At 49.5% G+C, this 19,700-nt stretch overlaps 3 protein-coding genes and 1 long non-coding RNA gene across 6 annotated transcripts; 3 read left to right on the top strand and 1 right to left on the bottom strand.

Moving 5' to 3' along the window:
- The first annotated feature begins 632 nt into the window (after nt 1–632).
- On the top strand, nt 633–3,001 carry LOC9662200 (alpha-amylase). Its single transcript, XM_002962466.2, has 9 exons — nt 633–876; nt 964–1,055; nt 1,118–1,247; nt 1,312–1,735; nt 1,805–1,893; nt 1,968–2,120; nt 2,182–2,318; nt 2,382–2,551; nt 2,605–3,001. The coding sequence occupies exons 1-9, from the start codon at nt 633–635 to the stop codon at nt 2,954–2,956; spliced, it is 1,791 nt and encodes a 596-aa protein (XP_002962512.2). The 3' UTR covers nt 2,957–3,001.
- Nucleotides 3,002–6,853: 3,852 nt separating this feature from the next.
- On the bottom strand, nt 6,854–8,215 carry LOC9660983 (transport and Golgi organization protein 2 homolog). 2 transcript variants are annotated; one of them, XM_024690010.1, is made up of 6 exons: nt 8,002–8,215; nt 7,752–7,941; nt 7,470–7,676; nt 7,219–7,401; nt 6,999–7,163; nt 6,854–6,942 (listed from the first exon to the last, which is right to left on the bottom strand). In XM_024690010.1, the coding sequence occupies exons 1-5, from the start codon at nt 8,082–8,084 to the stop codon at nt 7,017–7,019; spliced, it is 810 nt and encodes a 269-aa protein (XP_024545778.1). In that variant the 5' UTR covers nt 8,085–8,215; the 3' UTR covers nt 6,854–6,942; nt 6,999–7,016. The 2 variants fall into 2 exon arrangements, with proteins under 2 accessions (XP_024545778.1, XP_002962935.1); XM_002962889.2 differs by having other exon boundaries at nt 6,864–7,163; nt 8,002–8,214.
- Nucleotides 8,216–8,252: 37 nt separating this feature from the next.
- On the top strand, nt 8,253–13,951 carry LOC112351679 (ENHANCER OF AG-4 protein 2-like). The gene is made up of 11 exons (XM_024689992.1): nt 8,253–8,606; nt 8,677–8,753; nt 8,823–9,477; nt 9,528–11,497; nt 11,556–11,883; nt 11,940–12,048; nt 12,111–12,223; nt 12,282–12,469; nt 12,525–13,354; nt 13,410–13,722; nt 13,800–13,951. The coding sequence occupies exons 1-11, from the start codon at nt 8,487–8,489 to the stop codon at nt 13,804–13,806; spliced, it is 4,710 nt and encodes a 1,569-aa protein (XP_024545760.1). The 5' UTR covers nt 8,253–8,486; the 3' UTR covers nt 13,807–13,951.
- A 1,388-nt stretch (nt 13,952–15,339) lies between these two features.
- Nucleotides 15,340–15,743, top strand: LOC9662201. Of its 2 annotated transcripts, XR_002990809.1 has the most exons (3): nt 15,340–15,372; nt 15,473–15,511; nt 15,569–15,743. It is a non-coding gene; the product is annotated as an uncharacterized LOC9662201 (long non-coding RNA). The 2 variants fall into 2 exon arrangements; XR_002990808.1 differs by lacking the exon at nt 15,340–15,372 and having other exon boundaries at nt 15,424–15,511.
- The last annotated feature ends 3,957 nt before the right edge of the window (nt 15,744–19,700 follow it).

A 19,700-nucleotide genomic window follows, 5' to 3' on the forward strand; every position in this document is an offset into this window, starting at 1 on the left:
GCACCGCCCAGCGAATGCCCCGTGAATGTGATCCTCTCGCCGGAATCGATGAGATTGGCATATGGATCGAGGGGGATTCCTTCCGCCCGCTCGGCGAATCCCCAGTGCGCGGCGGCATCGTGATACGTGAGCCTGGCCGGGAGGAGCTTGAGATCCTGGACGACGTCGCAGAGGCTGGATGTGCCGCGGCAGCTGACGAGGATTTGCGCGGTCTCGCGCACCCGGCAGCACAGCAGCGCTTGATTGCTGCTGGCGCTGCCGATTTGATCGATTCCTTGGTGATGGATGAGCTCCACTCCCCCCTGGATCGCGCATTCCAGGTATGACATTGCTCCCGTGAGGCTGGGCTCGTAGGCGGCATTGGAGAGCGCGAGCGCGTCCATGATCGATCGCTGCTCTTTGCAAGTTCTAGCGGATAAATCGTCGTGGGAAGCATTTTCCACACAAGCAACACCCATTATCTCTTCTCCTTTCTCTCTTCTCTCTCCCTCTCTTTTCTCTTCCCTTTTCCCTCTTTTCTCTTCGCTCTTAATGACGTGGCGTCCTTGTGGATATGGCCTTCCACGTAATATCCCACGTGGCAGATCGAAAGAGGTTTAGAGTTAGAGCGGGAAGAACAGGGGCGGGAGGGAATGGCAGCGGTGGCGGCGGCGCGTCCGCCATGGATCGCGAACCACAACGCGTGCGATCGCGAGGGAGGATCGCTGCTGCTGATTTCCGGGAGGAATGTAAGGAATCTAGGCAGGGTTGGAAGTAGCAGTAGCGCGCGATGGTCGTGTAGGGCGGAATGTGGCTTGTGTGGGCGGCCGCTGGAGAAGAGCTCCAATGTCGCTTGGAAGAGGAGGCTGAGAGCGGTGTTTGGGAGCGAAGACGATGGCGAAGACGATGAGGAAGATGAAGAGGAGGAAGAAGAAGAGGAGGAAGAAGAAGAAGAAGAAGAAGAAGAAGAACATGACGATGAAGATGAAGAAGAAGAAGAAGCACAAGTAAAGAGTGCTCGAGTCCGAGCTAAGCGGCCCAAACCAGCGAGTCCTTCGAATCACATACTCTTCCAGGTTCGTTTTTTTTGTTTATAGACCTTGCCATCGAAGTTTTTTCTTTTCTATGTTCTTCGCAGGGATTCAACTGGGAATCTCATTCCAAGAAACCATGGTATGTAGATCTCAAAGAGAAGGCTCCCGTCATCGCCCAAGCCGGTGTCACCGATATCTGGCTTCCTCCGCCATCGCAGTCAGTCGATCGACAAGGTAAGCACCTCACTGTTCTTCCTAGCGAAGTTCTTGACTGTTCTTTCGTTTTTTTTCTTTTCAGGCTATCTTCCCAGTCAGCTCTACGACTTAAACTCCTCCTCGTATGGAAACGAGGCGCAGCTCAAGGAGCTCATCGACACTCTCCACGAGCAGGGCATTTGCTGCATCGCTGATATAGTGATAAACCATCGCAGTGGATGGAAACAGGATGCTCAGGGTCACTGGAACATCTTTGAAGGTGGAACTCCGGATAAGAGGCTGGATTGGGGGCCTTGGGCAGTAGTGTGCAATGATATCTATAGGAGTGGTGGCCAAGGCAAGCAGGACACTGGTGAGAGCTACGCAGCTGCTCCAGACCTTGACCATACTAATAAGCAAGTGCAGGACGAGCTGACCGACTGGTTGAACTGGATGAAGGCTGAGATTGGTTTTGATGGGTGGCGGTTTGATTTCGTCAAAGGCTACGCTCCCAAGTACACCAAATTGTAAGTAGAGGTGGAGGAGTAGTCGTGGAAACTATAGAACTGATCAGGAACAGGCGTGTTGATCATCAGGTACTGTCAGAGAACCGACCCGAGTTTTGTTGTTGGCGAGTTGTGGACGTCGCTGAATTACGTCAGTGGTCGTCTAGCTGCCGATCAAAGTCAGTAGTGGCTTGCTGGATAGAGAATTTTGAGCTCGATGAACTCACGTTTGAGGAACTTTGTCTTGTGGCAGATTTTCACAGGCAGCAGCTCTGCGACTGGATCGACGGGACCGGCGGCTGGGGATGTGCTTTCGATTTCACCACCAAAGGAGTCTTGCAAGAGGCCGTGAAGATGGAGCTGTGGCGTCTGCGGGACAAGGAAGGCAGGCCTCCTGGTCTAGTCGGTATGTTTATCTCTGGAACTTTGCAGTGGTTTTTGTTGCTCAACACTGTACAAACTTGCAGGTTGGTATCCAAAGAAAGCGGTCACGTTTGTGGATAACCACGATACCGGATCGACCCAGCGGCACTGGCACTTTCCCGACGAGAAAGTCCATCTCGGCTATGTCTACATTCTCACGCATCCTGGGATTCCATGTATCGTAAGCAGAGCAATCTTCGTTTTGTTTCAAGCTCTGATTGGCGCCTCTTTTCCTTTCTCGCAGTTTTACGATCACTATTTCTACTGGGGGCTGCAAGAACAGATCAACCAGCTATTGGAGCTGAGGCTACGGAACAAAATAAACGCGGAGAGTAAGATCAAGATCCAAGCAGCGGACTTCGACATGTACGTTGCCACAATCGCCGATCGACTCATTGTGAAGCTTGGTCCAAGGTAAACATAGTTTCATGGCAAGACAAGATCTCTTAGCTGTGAGCTCGGCACAGGTTTGACATGGGACCTTTGCTTCCAAAATCATCAACTTGGAAGCTCGTAATGGCGGGCTCCGAGTATGCAATCTGGGAGAGCACGAAGAAGATGGCTGGAGTGGCTCCGAGCGAGCCGGAGATCATCGTCGTCAAGTCCGGGCCTTCTGAGACTGGCGATGAGAACATCGAAGTGAAGATAACCAGCGATATGTCGTGCGAGACAGTGAACCGGATCATGGAGGAAGTGCCAGACATGGTCTCCAATCTCCACGATGTGGAGAAAGTCGTGGAGGAATGCAAGGTGGAGTACGAAGACGAAGAGGAAGACGAGGAGGAAGAAGAATCCAGCAAGAAGAAATCACGTAAATAGCTTTGTAGATTTTGCTATTCCAATAAGTTTCAATATTTAGGCTTACAATCTTGGATTCCAAAGTTATTAGGTTTTTTTTCAAAATGGAGAAGTTGCCGCTTATTCTAAGCAAGCTTGAGGAAGATGTACAACTGTGGTACTGCTGAAATTCCTTCACGAACTTCATTGGCCTGCCCTGATTCTGGAAAAGGAATTCGATTGTACTCAGGTGCAATGGCTCGCAAGAGCTGGAAATTCATGGAGATTGTGGTGTCAAAGAAGTCTCTAGACTCTTGAAACTATCCAAACTCTGCATCAGGAAAAGATGGCGGTACAAGAATGTCAAGCAACTCTTGTCCCTGGCTTTCGTGAGCGGGAGCTTGCTACACTTGGATATGCTGAAGTTTATGACGACATGGTGAAAGTTGTTTCAACTTCTGCATAACTCGCGTTTGAGGAGGATCGACATTGATTGGGCCTGGGACAATCGGAACTTTGCCATCTCTCAAAAAAATTTGGTACCATCTTTCGGACAATCCACACTTCGGAGTGCTTAGGAATAGAAGGCACGCTAAACAAAACTTTTATCCAGGTCCCAAACTTTAGTTGCGAAGTTGTGGGGAGAAAGTATTTATTCTCTAAACGTAGCCACTGTAACTTGTCACTAAATCACGGAGCTAGCGATGCTCAAAAGCTGATTGTCAAATTGCCTCTGATGTGGCGCAAAGCAAGCAGCTGATTAACTTGGGTTTGATCAGCTGCTTAATTCGGTTGGGATGAAGTTCACCGTCTTCAATTGGAATAGCTGTGATGGCCACTCTTCTCTTTTCTTCTTCGAACACAATCTCAGATTTGCTTCATGATCTTTTCCTCCTTTTTCCTGGAAACTAAAGCATGGCTTTCAGGATGAGGAGGAGGCGGAGATAGAGGATGAAAGAATTCAAGCCTATCTTCTGATTGTGACTGCCAAAACCGAAGAGTTGGAATCCTCGAGGCAGTAAGGCTTCGTTATCGAATTTCTCTAGCTTTAAAGGCGGATGGGAATATGCTTTTGATTTCACCACAATGGATGGATAACCACATATCGTAGGCAGTTTTACGATCACTATTTCTACCACCGGGAGCTGCAAGAATAGATAAACCAGTTACTGGAGCTGAGGCTACGGAACAAAATTAACGCGGAGAGTAAGATCAAGATCCAAGCAGCAGAAAATTCGATATGTCTGTTGCAACTATCGCAGATCGACTCATTTTGAAGCTTGGTCCAAGGTAAAAAATCCATCTGTTCAGGCAAGATCTCATTTGACATGGAACCTTTGCTTCCAAAATCATCCACTTAAAAGCTCGTAATGGCGGGCTCCGAGTATGCAATCTGGGAGAGCACGAAGGAGATATCGAAGCCACTCACATTCTCGATCCAGACTTCTCCAATCGAATGCTCCTCCTCGCCTTCACTGGACAGGTAATTGTCTTCTCCATTTGGTGCGTTCTACGAGCAACCGTCAGGTCTTCTTTTTTCCAGTGAGACTGCCACACACAAAGGTTGTTGTCAAGCGTTTCTTACAGCGAGACTAACCATCGGTCATTTTGCTAGCTTGAAATGCTTTCAAGTGTAGAGCCTTGTTTTTGAACGATTGCATACGTATTTCATTTTCCTGGGAAGATCGATCACGAAGTCAGCAGCAGTGGAGAGAGAGAGAGACTTACGCTGGAAGGTGGTCAGTTGCGTACGTAATTCATTTCCCTGGAAACATCGATCACAAAGTCGAGAGAGCGAGAGAGAGAGAGAGAGAGAGAGAGAGAGATCCGCTTACGCACGTAGGGAGGCAGCCAGCTCCGCCTCGTGTAGCAGTGTGCCGAGCTCCCAGCTCCTCTCCTGGATGGCCTTTGCAACGCGCTCCTCCTGCTTGCCAAACTTACGCTCCCACTCCTCCGCCTTGATCCTCTGCACTGCGTCCATGTCCCGGGCATACTTCGCCACCGTCTCCAGCAACAGTGGCGAGTTGGCCGCCGAGAACCGGTGCATCGCGTCCATGATGCGCTCCGCCGCTGGAACAATCCCTTCTGGAAGCGCCACCGCTTTTCCAGCATTGAGCTCCTGGTAGTACATGATGTAGAGCGACCAGGGGACCTCCTCCTGGAGCTTCGTCGCCAGCACACGTTCCAGCTTCGCCACCATCCGGTCCCTCCTTTCACTGTCAACACGAAGTTCGTCTCTCGCAAGTCCCTGTAGCAACCCGCCACCTCCGCGAGATCCTTTCCAGCCTACGCTCCAGCTCGCACTTCTTGCACGAGCACTTGTACGAGAGCCTTTTCCGCCTGTATGGATGGCCTGGCTTGTGGATGATCTCCTCCCCGGCCTGGATGTCCTTCGCTGCGAAGTAACAGGTCGTGTTGCCGAAGAGCGAGGTGTTGGGGACGCAAGAGTTGGTTGATGAAGCTCGGCAGGGGCCAGATCGAGGAATACAGCAGGCGCCTGGTCGGACCGGTCCCGGGCAGCTTGGGATTGAATCTCGCTTTGCCTACAATCTCGAAAGTCTTCTTCACCTCGATGCCTTGAAGCTCCTCCCTGGCACTGCTCTCGTCGCTCCTGATCCTCGACCAGGTCTTGGGCGTGGCCCAGTTTGGCCGGAAGAGCTCCATTCCCGGAACTTCTCGATCGGTGCTCGCCACCTCGCAAACCAGGCTGTAGATCTGCTTGTAATGTTGATAAGCCGTGTAGCGGCGTCTCTCTTGCAAGCAGACTCGTTGTCACCTTTCTCAAAGACCACCGTGTTGCAGATCATGAGAAGCTCCCCTCGCTTGATCTCTCTCGTCGCAAACAGTCCCCTGCCTCGCCCCTGGCTCTGCCTCGCACATCTTCACCTCGACCGGGCCAACGAACTCGGCAAACTCTGGAATCTTCGGCGCCTCCTCTCCATCGCTCCAAGCTCGAAGAAATTTGGAGAGTTCCTCCATAGCACCGCTGGCGTCTCGACTCTGCCTCGCGAGCTTCGTTGCCATGGCGTAAGTTCGATCGATGCCTTCTTCCACCCCAAGGACGTCGCTCAAGAGCTGTCACGACCACTCGTAGCACTGGAGCTTGATCAAAGCCACTGCTTTTCGATGGATGCTCTTGACATGGGTAGGATCCATGGCAAGAGCGGCGCTGGCGGCATCGATGCACTGCTCGTATCGTCCCAGCCTGAGGTAGCACTCCGCCGAATTGGAGAAAGCGAGGACACGCTCCCGCTGGTTCTGATGCCCTTCTTCCTCGCACTTGGCGATGCTCATGGCGTAAGCGCGGCCTCAAAGCTCCCATCTTTGAAGAGCTTGTTCTCTTCCAGCCTTATCTCCGCGGGGCTCATACCTTGGAATCGCAAGAGCTGCCTCTCGCTAAGAAAAGAAAGAACCTCCACGTTGGCCGGATTGTCGAAGGAGAGGATCGCGATCGACGAAGACTGGCCATGGTTGGCTCCTTGGCCGCCACTCTTGCTCCCTTGGGAAATCTCGATCGGACCTCCTCCTCCGTGGCGGTGCTTGATGGCGAGAAAGATCTCCTCGCCGCTGGAATCCTTCAGGATCGTGAGAACCTGCACGCTACCTTCGATCTTGACGCCGTAGAGAACCCTGGCCTCGGCGCGAAATCCCTCCTCGAGGCTTCCAATCCGGACCGGCACAAGCTCGGCAATCGCTGCGGAGGGAATGCCATAAGGACCTGGTGGATCTTCATCGACGCCATCATCGCGAGCGGACCGACTGATCAAAAGCCGAGAAGAACTCAATGTCTCCGCGGCCAGTAGGGATCACCAATGCGGCAATGCGGTGCAGCAACTCGCGATAGGGCGACATCGATCGATCGATCGCCTCCCCGAGGCGCTCCAAGAAGGAGAGAGAGAAGTTTAAACCTTTATTTCCTTGTTTACGTTAAGAAATAAATTTTACTTAATGCAAACCCATTCAGTGTAAATTAATCATTTATTACATTTAAATCTGGTTCTTATCGTTTCTTCCTGGGGCCATTCCATCTAGCGTTAAGTGTTACTCCACAAGAAAACTTTAGATTAGATCCTACAACACAGACCTCTTTGGAACGCTCGCGCTAGTTTAACGACGATTCTAGCTTCTTCATTGCGAATTCTACCTTGTGGTTCTTCCAGACCCCGCCGCTCAAGTACTCTTCATACACTGACACGACGTCGTCTCGCCGCGCGGCTATGATCGTCATACAGATCGTTCCATACTGCTCCTGGAAAGATCGAAGCTAGAAAAATCGCCAGGAAGTTTGGAAGAGCTGAGCAAACCTGGCTGACAAAGAGTGGGCTGAGCATTCGCTCCCGTTCCAGAGTGACGCCAGTCGCCGGGAGAACCGAGTCGTCAAAAACTCGTCCATCGCGCAAGAGCTCGTCGATGATGATCTTATCGGGGATTTCCTTGTTCGGATACCTCTCGAGTAGCTCTTTGAGTTTGCGTTTGCCCCTATCAACCTGGGCGACACGAAAGTTTAACAAAAAACGAAGAACTACAAAAAGAGCGTCAGGAAAACTATCCAAACCTTGGGCCAGTTTGATTCGAAAACTCCATTGCTCACTCCATGAATGCCTCTCGAGATATCGTGCGTGAGAGTATCCCCGAGTTTGAGGCTGTGCGAGTAGCAAGCCATTTCTCCCGAGTGTACATCCGCCACCACAAGATTGAAACCATTGTAGCTCATCGCTTGTGAGGAAAGCTGGTCGATGTGGTCTTTTGGATTCAACTCGCTCTAGAGAAGATTTAAAAAAAAAGGTTTAGAACACTGTTCATAAGAAAGAAGAAAGAACTAACCGTGTTGTCATACCTGTAGAAACTGCACAGGCAAAAATCCTCTCGAGACAGCGGCATTCTTTTCGAGTGGCTCGCGAATATTCGTCACAAACGCCAGGCGGCCAGTCGCGGATATTCCCAGCCAGGTGCCTCCTTCCTTGCCATCGCGACCGGCGAGAATATTCCCCGGCTCTTCCTTCCACCAGTGAGCGGGGCAAGACTCCCTGTGATAGAAATTTCTCTAACTAAGCTCGAAAGCCCGATCGATCTATCGAAGAGCCTACCTCGAGTGAAATTCATCGCGGTTGTGCGTGAGGATGAATTTGTAGATCGGATGCTCCTCCAGCGCCCATATTGCCACACACATTCTCCGCGAGAGAGATTTTGCTATCGATCGGGCCTGCGCAGAACTCCGATCGATTACATAGAGAACAATTACCCTAAGTGCGAGCGTTCGAATCCCATGGCCTTGGTCGTCTCTCCCACACGAGAATTAGGGCTCTTGGACGAGATCTAGAGCTGGGAACGCATGCATGTCTCTAGCCGGCCGTCGATTGGCGCCAGTGGACGGCACGGATTTGTTATCTAGGGTTGTGTGACGGGGGAGAGAGCGCTAGGGTTTAGTGCGCTGTGGCATGACGAGCTGGTCTAGGCGAGCGCTGGATCCCGCCGGGGCTAGGAAAGGGCTCGGCTGAATGATTTCCACTCGCGCTTCTGCTCGCGATGACGCTTCTTCGCGGGAGGATGGGCTAGCGGTGGATTTTGTCCGATGGCGCCGAGCAAGAAGCGAGGCAGGAGCTCGTCGATTGCCGCTGCCGCTGCCGCCGAATGGAGCGTGGGGGATTTGGTGCTGGCAAAGGTGAAGGGATTCCCGGCATGGCCGGCCCAGGTAATTTGAGCTTCTTCTTTGTGCCTTTTGCTAGAAATTCTTGATAACAAGAAGGCGAAGATCCCTGTAGGTGAGCAAACCAGAGGCATTTGGTCAGCATCACAATCCGGCCCGCGTGTTCGTGGTCTTCTTTGGAACTAAGCAGATGTAAGTAGCCCCTTTTTTCTTTCGCCCTTTGTTATCAATAGCTAGTTTTACTCTTGTTGACGCTTCCAGACGATTTTGCCATCACTCCGAGATCTCGAAATTCACTCCGGAGGCCAAAGCTTCGCTCGTCGCTAAAGCCCACTCGAAGTGTACGCCGGCCGACCTTCGCCTTGCGGTGAGTGAGATCTGTGACGTAGCCGAGAAGGTAGAAGTAGGCTCGGGAGATGGAGATATGAATGGTAGAAGCGGGATAGAGTTTAGGGAGCTAGAAGATGGCGAGGCTAGTTGTGTAATGGATCTAGGTGGTAAGCTTGACGTAGAGGGGCAGGCAGGGAATGGGGGGACGTCAGAGATGGAGGACTACGATTTAGGATGGGGATCAGGTAGCTCGTTGGATGGGAATTCGGACGATGATACGACTCCGAAAGGAATTGTGCTGCACGAGAAGGTCCAGACGAATTTCGCTTCGCACGAAGAGCTCGACACCTTTGACAGTTTTGACTTCTTCAACGAGGAGGTTGTCAATGTACCTTCTACCGTGCGAGCGGACAAGAAGAAGGCTGGTAAGGCTGAGAAGCCCGCAAAGCAAAGGACGCCCGCGAAGTCTAGGAAGTCAGCACCTGTAAATTCTACGACGCCTGTATTCCCTCCGAATTTTTGTCGGAAGAAGAGGAAGCAGATGACTGTGAAAGCATCTACGCCTCGAGGAGTGGTTCGGAAAGATGTAAGTTATGGCATCCAGCGGTACTTGACTTACATTACTTATTTTTTCAGGATAATAGCGACGAGGACCACGCTACGCCACCAACCGCAGATGAGTTTCAAGAGTACACGTTTAGGCGGAAGGTTACGTTGAAGAAGAGGCTTCGACCGGCTTTTGAATCAAGGTCCGCGGAAACAGACTCTGATCACAACAAAGATAAGCCGGACACTTCTAACGAGACGTCTCCAATCACTCAAGATCCTGATAGTAATCTACCTATCGTGAAGAGAGCCAGAGCTAGAGCTGCGAAGGAACCAGCGATTGATAAGCACAGCGAGGAAGAGGAGAAAAGGGGACCCCCACATTCACCACCTTCGTCGACAACGGACACACCGACTTGCAATGGTTCAGAGTCGACGAAGGCAACAGAAGAGAGAGCATCAGATGGAAAACCGAGATTCGAGGAGAAGTATACCGGACTTAGCTTACCTCCTAAAGCAGAGAAGTATAGAATGCGCAACAGTCTTGCAGACAGTGAAGCGGCTCTTCCTCCATCAAAGCGACTTCATCGTGCCTTAGAAGCTATGACCGCGTGCGTCGCAGAAGCTGCTAAAGAAGAAACTGCTAGGGATGCAAAGCTGGAGGAACCACCTGACAACGTCAGCCAGAAGTCCGATTCTACTGAGCAGACGAGATTGAGTGAGGGGGTGGTGGTCAAGAATTGTGTCGCTGATGACGCTGATAAGCTACAGGAGGTCACCGTTACTTCTAAAGAGTTTGTGGACAAGGAAATGGACCCTGCGTCGGTTGGCCTGGGCAGTGAAGATCTACAGCAATCAGAAGTCCTCTCGGTGACCAGTATCCAAGTTTCAGTGAAGGCCGAAGTTACTCAGGATACCCCCGTCAGTCCCGCTGTTCAAGAAGTTGTAGAGGTTGCAGAAGAACTGGTTGTAAAGGCAGAGTCGGCTATTTCATCTCAAGCTAAGGTTCAGGCAAGTCCATCCGGTAACACTCTCGGGGAAGACAGAAGGGATGTTGAAACAGGACCTCCTTCTGATGCTGGTGGAACTCAGATGGACAATCCAGAGGATAGGACTCCCTTGTCTTCTGCATTGTCGCCCGTCTCCATGGATCTTTCCGAGGGCAAGAGTGACGTAAAAGCTGGTGTTCTGGAGTTTGAATCGAAGAGTGACGAGCTTCAAAGCACCGCGGAAAACTCAGAAGCTAAAACTCCAAGTATGGCTGACATGAAGTATTCTCCCGTGTCTCCGAGGGCGGATGACGGTGAGATTGCTCGATTTCACGCGGAGTCTCTAGTCCGAAGGGACGAGCCTGTTAGCAAAGGTCGTCTGTCTATTGATGGGCAAGGAGCTCCGAAAGAAAGAAGGCAGCCGGAGAAGAACTCGCCGTCTGCATGGTGGGGGCGTTCTTCACACTTGTCGAAGTTTCACAGAGGAGAGGACAAGCGGAAACTGGAAAACCACTTTGAGGTTTCTTTATATCGAAAGGATGGTGCTCTTGCGAAAACAGCGCTAGAGAGGCTACAGAGTATGTCTCCAGCGAAGATCTCTCCCGGAAGTATGAGATATTCTCCAGTTTCTCCGGCACTTCGAGAAGAAGGAAACAAAGTGCTTTTTGATCATGCTGTTACGGTGAAGTCTTCACGCGAAGGTGGCACCAAGGTTCAGCTTGAGAAGCTTGATACTTCTGGACGTGGCAGTCGGCACTCTTCAAAGCCTGGAATCTCCGAGACTTCTCCCGGTACAACGAAGGCTAGGGGCCTTTCTACGGACAAACCAAAAACTTCGAACTCCAAAATGAGGAGGCATTCTCCGGTGAGACATGGAACGGAAACCTCCAGTCTCGTTTCAGAAAGAGGTACGACTGAAAGCCACTCCGGTGAATCTTTAGCGAGTGAAAACGAACACACGTCTGCGAGAACAAGCTCTTTGAGAACGAAGGCCGCAGGACATCAGGATTCATTCAAGCTGAATGATATTTCAGCGTCGAAGCTTCATAGCGACAACAACGTTCGGAAAGCGTAAGTATTTTCTGCTATCTAGTGAACGTTTCTTCTTAAAACTGGTTCACATTTACAGGTATGAAGCTGCCAAGGAGCTGAAGCAGAAGCTGGCGTCAAAAGACGGTGATACATCCACGTCTATGAAGTATATAATGGCAGCAGTTCAGTCCAAAGTACCAGGACCTGTGACTCCGATGGATGTTGGTACCGGACCTGAAATTGTTATGGAGCAGGCCTCTGGAGCGAGCAAAGATTTACCTTCTCTGCCGACTGCTAATGATGAAGCGGAAACTGCGAGGAATGTCTTTGAGGGGTTACTGGACAATTTGTCTCGCGCCAAAGAGAGCATACATTGTGCGACACGGCAGGCTATAGATTGTGCTAAGCTCAATCTTGCCGACCAGGTTTCTTTCGATCCTTTTGACTTTCATATATATTGTATTGACGTTGCTGTTATCAGGTAATCGATATCATAGCGAAGAGATTGGAAGCGGAACAAAGCTTATCCCGGCGCATCGACTTATTCTTTCTTGTGGATTCCATTACTGTGAGTTCACATAATTTGCGAGGTACAGATGCATGTTTTCCTTTTCGTTTTCCTGGAGTTCTAACTTTGCGTGCTTTGTTCCAGGTACACCCGCTGGCGTGTACCGACACATTGTACACAATGCCTTACCCCGGTTGTTAAGCTCTGCAGCACCACCGGGGAATTTTGCTAGGGAAAACCGTCGCCAATGTTTAAAAGTAAGGTTTGTGCATATACCTGCATTCTTCTTGACAGTTAAGCTATGTGGTCTTGCAGGTGTTTAAACTCTGGCATGAACGAAATGTATTTCCCCCGACTGTCATACGGCACTTCATGCGCGAGATTGAGCTACACAATTGCGACAGAGTGCTTATGAATATGAGCCGACGGCCTGCTAGAAACGAACGCCCCGTCGATGACCCCATACGAGAAATGGAAGGAATGCAAGTCGACGAGTATGGAAGGTAAGTTCTCGTTTTATACATTCGGAGTTGTCAATTCTCATATCATTTTTTGCAGCAATGCGAGCTTTACGTTACCTGGTGTCAGTATCCCGCGTATGTTTGAAGAAGAAGAAGAAGCCAACGCGGGTGGAACGGAAGCAAACGCCGGTGAAGATTACGCAGTTGCGACTGTTACACCTCACGATCCCGTGGAGAGACATCGTCATGTCCTGGAAGACGTGGACGGGGAGCTCGAGATGGAGGACGTCTCGCCAGAGACGGATACCTGGCAAAGGCAGTACGTTTCTCCAGCGTCTATTCTTACAGGTCCGCCGCTCCCGATCTGTCCCCCTCCCAGTCCGCCTCCGCTACCTTCCTCTCCGCCTCCGAGCACTCCTCCTCCACCGCCACCTTCATCTCCGCCGCCACCACCTCAAGACGTAGCCGATCCAGGTGCCTATCCAGACAGCTTCTCTCCAGGCTACCACCATGCTCGAAACGCTGTGCAGCAGCCATCCAACGGGCCTGAATCTTACGAGCACTACAACCCGGGTGTCTACGGTGACGAAGGCTACGGCATGCCAGTGGATCACGGCTACAATTCTTACGGTGGATTTTCAGACATGCCACCGGGTCCGATATCTCCTCAGTACGACGGTCACCACGGACATCACTACGGTGGACAGCACTATCCGGCCGATGGTCACTCTTACCAGGGAGATTATCCTTACCAGGCTTATGGTGAAGCTGGAGGCCACTGGTCCGAGCCGTCTCCCAGGAGCCGATACATGCACAGCGCTCCAGACGACCACTACTATCACTCGCACCACGATAACAGATATGGGGATCACGGGGCGGACTACTATCACCAGAATGGGCCGCATTATATGCAAAGTCACTACGATGGTAAGCTCTTTTCTTCTTTTGGTTGTGATCTTCGTGACTAAGCTCCGCTGAACAGGAGGCTATTCTTCCCACGGGCGTTATTCGTCGGGTTACATGACGCCACCTCCGGATCATCAAATGCATCATGGAAGCAGTGGAAGATCGTCACGGCGGCACGGGCACTACTCCCACGACGCTGGTGGTGGCTACTCGCATGACTATGGCGGTCACGACGGTGGTGGATACTCGCGGTCTCACTCACACTCGCATTCTCACGATGGTGGCGGCGGTGGATACCAGCACTCTCACTCTCATTCTCACGATGGTGGCGGCGGTGGCTACTCCCACTCTCATCCTCACCACGATGGCTACTCTCACTATCCAAACTGGTGAGTGCGAGAGACCTCTCTTCCTCTCTGTCTCTCTCTTTTCTGTGTTTACTTTGTCCATAAAATCGCTGCTCCAGGCGTTGAGGTGGTGGTGGTGATCCGATTCGTCCAAGGTTTTGGAGGAAAAGTTTTTGGGGAAAGCCCCGCGTGACCAATCATGTAAATACTATCATCACAGTAGCGTGTTAGCCAGTCGAATAGTACGCATTAGCCGTACGGTGTTTAGGCAGCCGAATATTCGTCTTACGAGCAGTGTCGTACAAAAGGCATCTTTGACAGAATATACTGTTCGCGGCTATGCCCGCCAATGAAGAAATGCTTGAGAGCTTTGATCCAATAAAGAATGCTTGTTCTGCAGCGAGAGTTTGATCACGCAAGCAGCGATGGAAGAAAAGGTAAAGCTTCTCTTTTTTTCTTTGATCGTTTTTTCTTTGACGGCGCAATGTGGGAGGTGATCCACGCTATAGAATCGATCGGCGCAGCAGCGCGAGCTCGCGACCGAAACTTTTTCTCACGAGGAATGTGCCCCGGTGCTGGAGGAGCTTGCTGATAGCTCCAGAGAATCGCCCAATCCATCCAAAGCATCCAAAGAAGCTCCGGACATTCAGCGGCGGAGCAAGACGATCCAAGGCAAGCGCGCGGTTATCGCCCAGCAGGATCAAGAGGAAGAAGACGATCAAGAGGAAGAAGATCAGGAATGGGGCCAAGTTCACCACTGCCACTGGCTTCCTCCTGGGACGTGGATCTTTCCATTCTCGCGGAGCCCAGCGCACGACAGCTCCAGGAGGCCCTGGGCCTGGACGAGTTCGTGGCGCAGCCCCTCCCGTCCCTCGATCGCTCCCTCTGCGACGAGTTCCTCACAAACTTCGATCATCAGAGCTCCAGCGCCATGGTCAGAGGCGAGCGCGTGGTGATCGACTCCACCAGCGTCTCTGCGGCCACCGGGCTCCCGATCGGCGACTTAGAGCACGATGGCAGCGAGATTTCCTCCACTGGGCAGAGTGCTGACGAAGGAGGAACGCTCGCACTGGGCACGATCGTGCTCGATCTCAAGGAGCACACCTCTCGCGGATACTCTGTCCACGACCTTGTTCTTGGCGAAAATGTGGAGGCGTGGAAGGCGATTTGCGAGATGCTTATGGTGAAGCTCGTCGCCTCATTGCATGCCGGTGGAGATGCTCCTCGCGCTGGATCGATCGTGCAAGCTCGGTATCAAGATGCGGTGGGCGGAGTACCTGGGAAAGATGATCGCCCACGGCGTGAAAACGAGCTCCAAGAGGAAGAGCACTCACGGCGAGTGGCTCACTGGGATTACCAAGAACAAGCTCGGACAGCAAGATCAAGTTCGCTTGGACGAGGATCACAAGCTTGGGCAGCAAGATCGCGCGGAGAAGGAGGAGGATCACGCGGGCGTGGGCACGGACAAGATGGTGATCGCCGAGGACGTCCACTCGAGCATCCAGCGCAGGCAGCAGCTCGATGCCAGCGTTCCAGGAGGGATGGAGGGAGAGATCGGGAGCCCGCCAAGCTGAGAGAAGAGATTCGATTGCTCCGCGGGTACGTCGAGCGGGGACGAGCGATGGTGGCCTCGCTGAAAGAGCAGAGCAAGCAAGGGGCTATCACTCCACAGCGCAAGAAGATCGATCAGAGGTAACTTGGAGTTTTGCGATGTTCTTGCGAGTTCCACGATCTTTGGGAGAACTGATGGGTTTTTTTTTCTTTTTTTTCTTCTTGGGTTTCGTCCTGACAGCATGGATTCGCGTCCAGTGGCAGCGGCTGGCAAGAAAAGGTAGATTTTGCATCAAAGTTGTGGTTTTTCTTCACTCTTTCTCTTGTGTTCTTCTAGTTTTCGTAAAGAAGGGATTGCCCCGTTTGATGAGGATGTGGAAATGGAGAATGCGTTTCCTCCTCCGCTACCATCTTCACCGCCGCCGCCTCTCCCATCCTCGCCGCTACCCAATCGCTAAAGTGTGTGTCAACTTAGAGCTTTTTCCTTAAAAAACTTGTAGCTTTTTTTTTTATATGCCGTGGGTTTCAGCAGGTTGTGTTCATCCAGGAAAATCTTACCCCAACCAAAGTGAAAGAGTGCCCTACTTTGGGTTTGACACTGAAAAACTTGGAAAGTTTGACTCTAGAACTTGTTTATAGAATATCTGATTTGATATTATGAAGATAATAAATAAGACTTAGGGTTTCCAGAGATAGTAAAATAGCTTTAATGATTACATAATTGCAGCTATAAAAATAAATAAAAATAAAAACTTAAAAGTAATCATATTAATATAATTAATAATTTAAATAAAAAATATTTAATATTTTTACAATATATATAGATATTTATTTATTTATACTTTTAAAATATCCAAAATTGTTATGATGTTAATTTCATTTGTAATCAAATCTATCAGTGAGATGGTAAAACATTATTTTTCAAGAAGAAAATATATCCATAACCTTTCAAAAAATAAAGTTTACAATAAATAACTTTTATTTATTAATACATACCAAGAATAAGTTTATTTTAGGTCGTAGTTTGCCTTTCTCCCATAAGTGAGTTGCATGAAAACTCTCGGGATAAATACTCCGTAACTTCCAAAAACTTGGCACTTAAAGGATTCATTGGTAAACGCTTGCAATCCACGATTACTAGTTACCATTTGTGGAGTATGCATAACCTTGTTCACTTCAAACATTTTTCATTTTAATATTTTTTTTGAAATATTCAAAAAAAATTACCATTCTATGAGAGATAAAACATCTTTTGAAAGGTATAAAATCAATTAAATTTAAGGTATGGCAAATATATACATATTATATATAAATTCCACAAATAAATTTTATCCAATGCATTTTGGATGCATACTAATATCTTTGCAACGTTTATGAATTTTTGATATGTAAGATCTTTTGCAGCTAAACTTTGTAAATAATACAACGTAAGGAACCAGTCAACAATAATTTTTAGCTGCATAAATATATATACATTACATCAAATTCCACAAGTGAAATATTTTACCCTAGTAGAAATAATTATGTTTGTTGTACTAACTGTAAAAAACTATTAGTAAAACATTAATGAGTTGTTATTTTTTGTAATAGTTTTTGTTTCCCACCAAAGATTAAAAGTGCAAATGCAATTAAAAAAATTAATATTTAAATAATTTTAAAATTAATAAATATTTTTTATAAAGTTATGTATCATTTATTTTATCACTTTATTATAAGATATCATGGTTTACTATTCTAAAATTTTGATATTATGCTTGGTTAGCAAAGAAAGACATTATTTTAGATATGTGCTAATTCAATCTTTTATTTATAAATTTTTGTATAATATGTAATATATAATTTTTTTTCTTTTATTCATTTATGATTAATTTATAAAAATAATAATTATTAATTTTTTAAATATATTAAAATAATAAATAAATAAATATTATTTAAATGTAATGGACATAATTTTCTTGTGTTTTTAACCAAAACTTATAATGAAATTAATCATGACACCTAACACACCCCTTCCTTTGCACATACTTGAGCCATGGCTCTTGAGCACTTGGACAAATGTTTTGCACTCATGCTGTAGCTTTTCTAACACCTTCTCAAGCAAGTCTTAGCATACTTCTGATTCACCAACGTTTTGCATGTTTAACACCACTTTCATGTGCTCCAACATCCTGATGCTCAACCAGGATGACATTGAAAAGCGCTTCTCCAAGGACTTTCGAGCAGAGGTAAGCAAGCTCAACCAATCATGGCAAAATTGATCTTTTCTTTCTTAGGTGCTTTTTGGCGAGACTGATGGATTTTCGTCCCCTGTGGCACCTGTGCCGTCGCTGATAGAAGACAATGGTGGCTTGCCAATGGAAGCTTTTGCCAAAGTCCAGGGGCTCTTCAGTAGCGGGGACTGGCTAGACAGTGGTGGAGACGCGGCATTGAAGTTTCTCCAGCAGCTGACCACGGTTAGCAATGATAGGAGGTTGACAATGGATCGAGCAGCACTAACAACGACCTGGCAACAAGTTCTAAGTGAATAAGCGGCACACCCTGTCAGTAGACCAGATCATGTTGTCCAGCCTCACATCACGCTGAACAAGGCCCAAATTTGTGAAGAGCAGCCAGAGCAAGCTTCGTGCACTCGTCCTCAGATTTAACCTTAAACCGTACCGGGATTTCCAGTGACCCCCTTTAAGAAAAGAAAGAAAGAAGAAAAGGTCACCATGGTAGCATGGGACTGTGGCTTTGTGAAGTCTTGTGCGCTCACTGATATGGGAACGCAGAAGCGTAGTCGGTCCTCAAGGCATTGAAGGAGATACGCTGTGAGTGCTGCATGCACGTTGCAGAGAAATCGGGCCATGGAGAGCGAGCAGAAACAAGCTGTTGAATACCACCACTGTCGGTGTAATTTAGCAGTTCCATAATTTCTCTTGTAATCCACTCAATTATGGATGCTGTTTACGCATCCCTCACCATCACCCTCTGGTGTTTTTTGAAGAGCAACAGATTCTAAGAACAATGATAAAGAAAAGTTGGCATACGAAGAAACAGAAACGACATACCCGCTAGGCACCTGGTCCCTGCCTAGATGCTCAAGCACAGGAAGTAGAGCTCAGTTCAATAAGGTTCAAGCTGTACGCAACACAAGTCGGCATACTCGAACGGGAAGCTGGCAAAGGAGGGGGGCAATTGGTGTGGGTCTCCCTCTTGCCCAAGATTGGCATCTGCGTGGACGAGGAAGAATAACAGGGCGTCTCCACTCTGGGGTCCGAGAGAACTTGAACTTAAAAAACTCGGGAATGCGACAGACAATCTCTCCCGTGGCCTGGACGTTGGAAGCCCGTTTTTCTATCCGGATAGCACTCTGGGGCTGGCCGTTGAGAATGCGATCGAGGTTGGCTTGCCACGGGGTAGCTTTGCCTCGCTTTCCACCCAGCGATCGCGAATCCCCACGGATATCAAGCCCATCAAGCCCAACCAGAAGAAATCTTCCACGTAGGCTGTGAGCTGCTCGGACTCGGTTGGCTCGCCTACTTGGGCCCAGGAGAAGTAAGGAACACCAGAGTGTTGGATCATGGCTATAATCCTTACGGTGGATAGACAGGAGGCTATTCCTCTCATGGAAGATCGTCACGGCGGCACGGGCACTGCTCTCACGACGCTAGTCGCACGACCATATGGCGGTCACTACGCTCACACTCGGCATTCTCACGATAGACTCTCTCTCTCACTCTCACGATGGCGATGGTGGCAGTGGTGGCTACTCTCACTCTCATCCTCAATTATCATAGTCGAATATTCGTCTAGCAGTTTTTGACGTACGGACGCGTGGTACGGTTAGCGTGAATTAGTTAATTACCTTATCCTTTAGTACTACACAAGGACATGCTTAGCTAGTGAACTGCGAGAGAGAAAATGCGATGGCCTGGCAGTGATCCGCGCTTTCGAATCGATCGACGCAGCAGCGCGAGCTCGAGAGCGAAGCTTTTTCTCGCGAGGAATGTGCCCCGGTGTTGGAGGATCGTAGCTCCAGAGAATCGCCCAATCCATCCACAGAAGCTCCGGACCCTCCGGACATTCCATCGGCGAGGCAAGGCGATCCGAGGCCAGCGCGCGATGATCGCCCAGCAGCATCAGCAGCAGGGAGAGAAGATGATCAAGAAGAGGAGGAAGAGGTACGGGGCCAAGTTCGCCATGCCTACTGGCTTCATTTACCGCAAGGTCTGGGACGTGGATCTTGATCCCATCCTCGCGGAGCCCAGCGCGCGACGGATCCTGGCCACCCTGGGCCTGGACGAGTTCGCGGCGCAGCCCCTCCCGCCCCTCGATCGCTCCCTCTGCGACGAGTTCCTCAAAAATTTCGATCCTTGGAACTCCAGCGCCATGGTCAGAGGTGAGCGCGTGGTGATCGATGCCGCCAGCGTCTCTGCGGCCACCAGGCTCCCGATCGGCGACGATGGCGGCGAGATCTCGACCTCGGC

The sequence above is a fragment of the Selaginella moellendorffii genome, unplaced genomic scaffold, assembly GCF_000143415.4.
Source record: "Selaginella moellendorffii unplaced genomic scaffold, v1.0 SELMOscaffold_2, whole genome shotgun sequence".
Taxonomy (NCBI): domain Eukaryota; kingdom Viridiplantae; phylum Streptophyta; class Lycopodiopsida; order Selaginellales; family Selaginellaceae; genus Selaginella; species Selaginella moellendorffii.

What these genes read in the sequence shown, in the direction of transcription:
- LOC9662200 (XM_002962466.2), top strand. Translation starts at nt 633, where the DNA reads ATGGCAGCGGTGGCGGCGGCGCGTCCGCCATGGATCGCGAACCACAAC. An exon ending in GCAGTCAGTCGATCGACAAG is followed by an intron (nt 1,248 to 1,311) that starts GTAAGCACCTCA and finishes TTTTCTTTTCAG; the next exon opens with GCTATCTTCCCAGTCAGCTC. An exon ending in GCTCCCAAGTACACCAAATT is followed by an intron (nt 1,736 to 1,804) that starts GTAAGTAGAGGT and finishes GTTGATCATCAG; the next exon opens with GTACTGTCAGAGAACCGACC.
- LOC112351679 (XM_024689992.1), top strand. Translation starts at nt 8,487, where the DNA reads ATGGCGCCGAGCAAGAAGCGAGGCAGGAGCTCGTCGATTGCCGCTGCC. An exon ending in ACCGTCGCCAATGTTTAAAA is followed by an intron (nt 12,224 to 12,281) that starts GTAAGGTTTGTG and finishes GTGGTCTTGCAG; the next exon opens with GTGTTTAAACTCTGGCATGA. An exon ending in TATGCAAAGTCACTACGATG is followed by an intron (nt 13,355 to 13,409) that starts GTAAGCTCTTTT and finishes TCCGCTGAACAG; the next exon opens with GAGGCTATTCTTCCCACGGG.
- LOC9660983 (XM_024690010.1), bottom strand. Translation starts at nt 8,084, where the DNA reads ATGTGTGTGGCAATATGGGCGCTGGAGGAGCATCCGATCTACAAATTC. An exon ending in CGCGATGAATTTCACTCGAG is followed by an intron (nt 7,942 to 8,001) that starts GTAGGCTCTTCG and finishes TTTCTATCACAG; the next exon opens with GGAGTCTTGCCCCGCTCACT. An exon ending in TCGAATCAAACTGGCCCAAG is followed by an intron (nt 7,402 to 7,469) that starts GTTTGGATAGTT and finishes CGTGTCGCCCAG; the next exon opens with GTTGATAGGGGCAAACGCAA.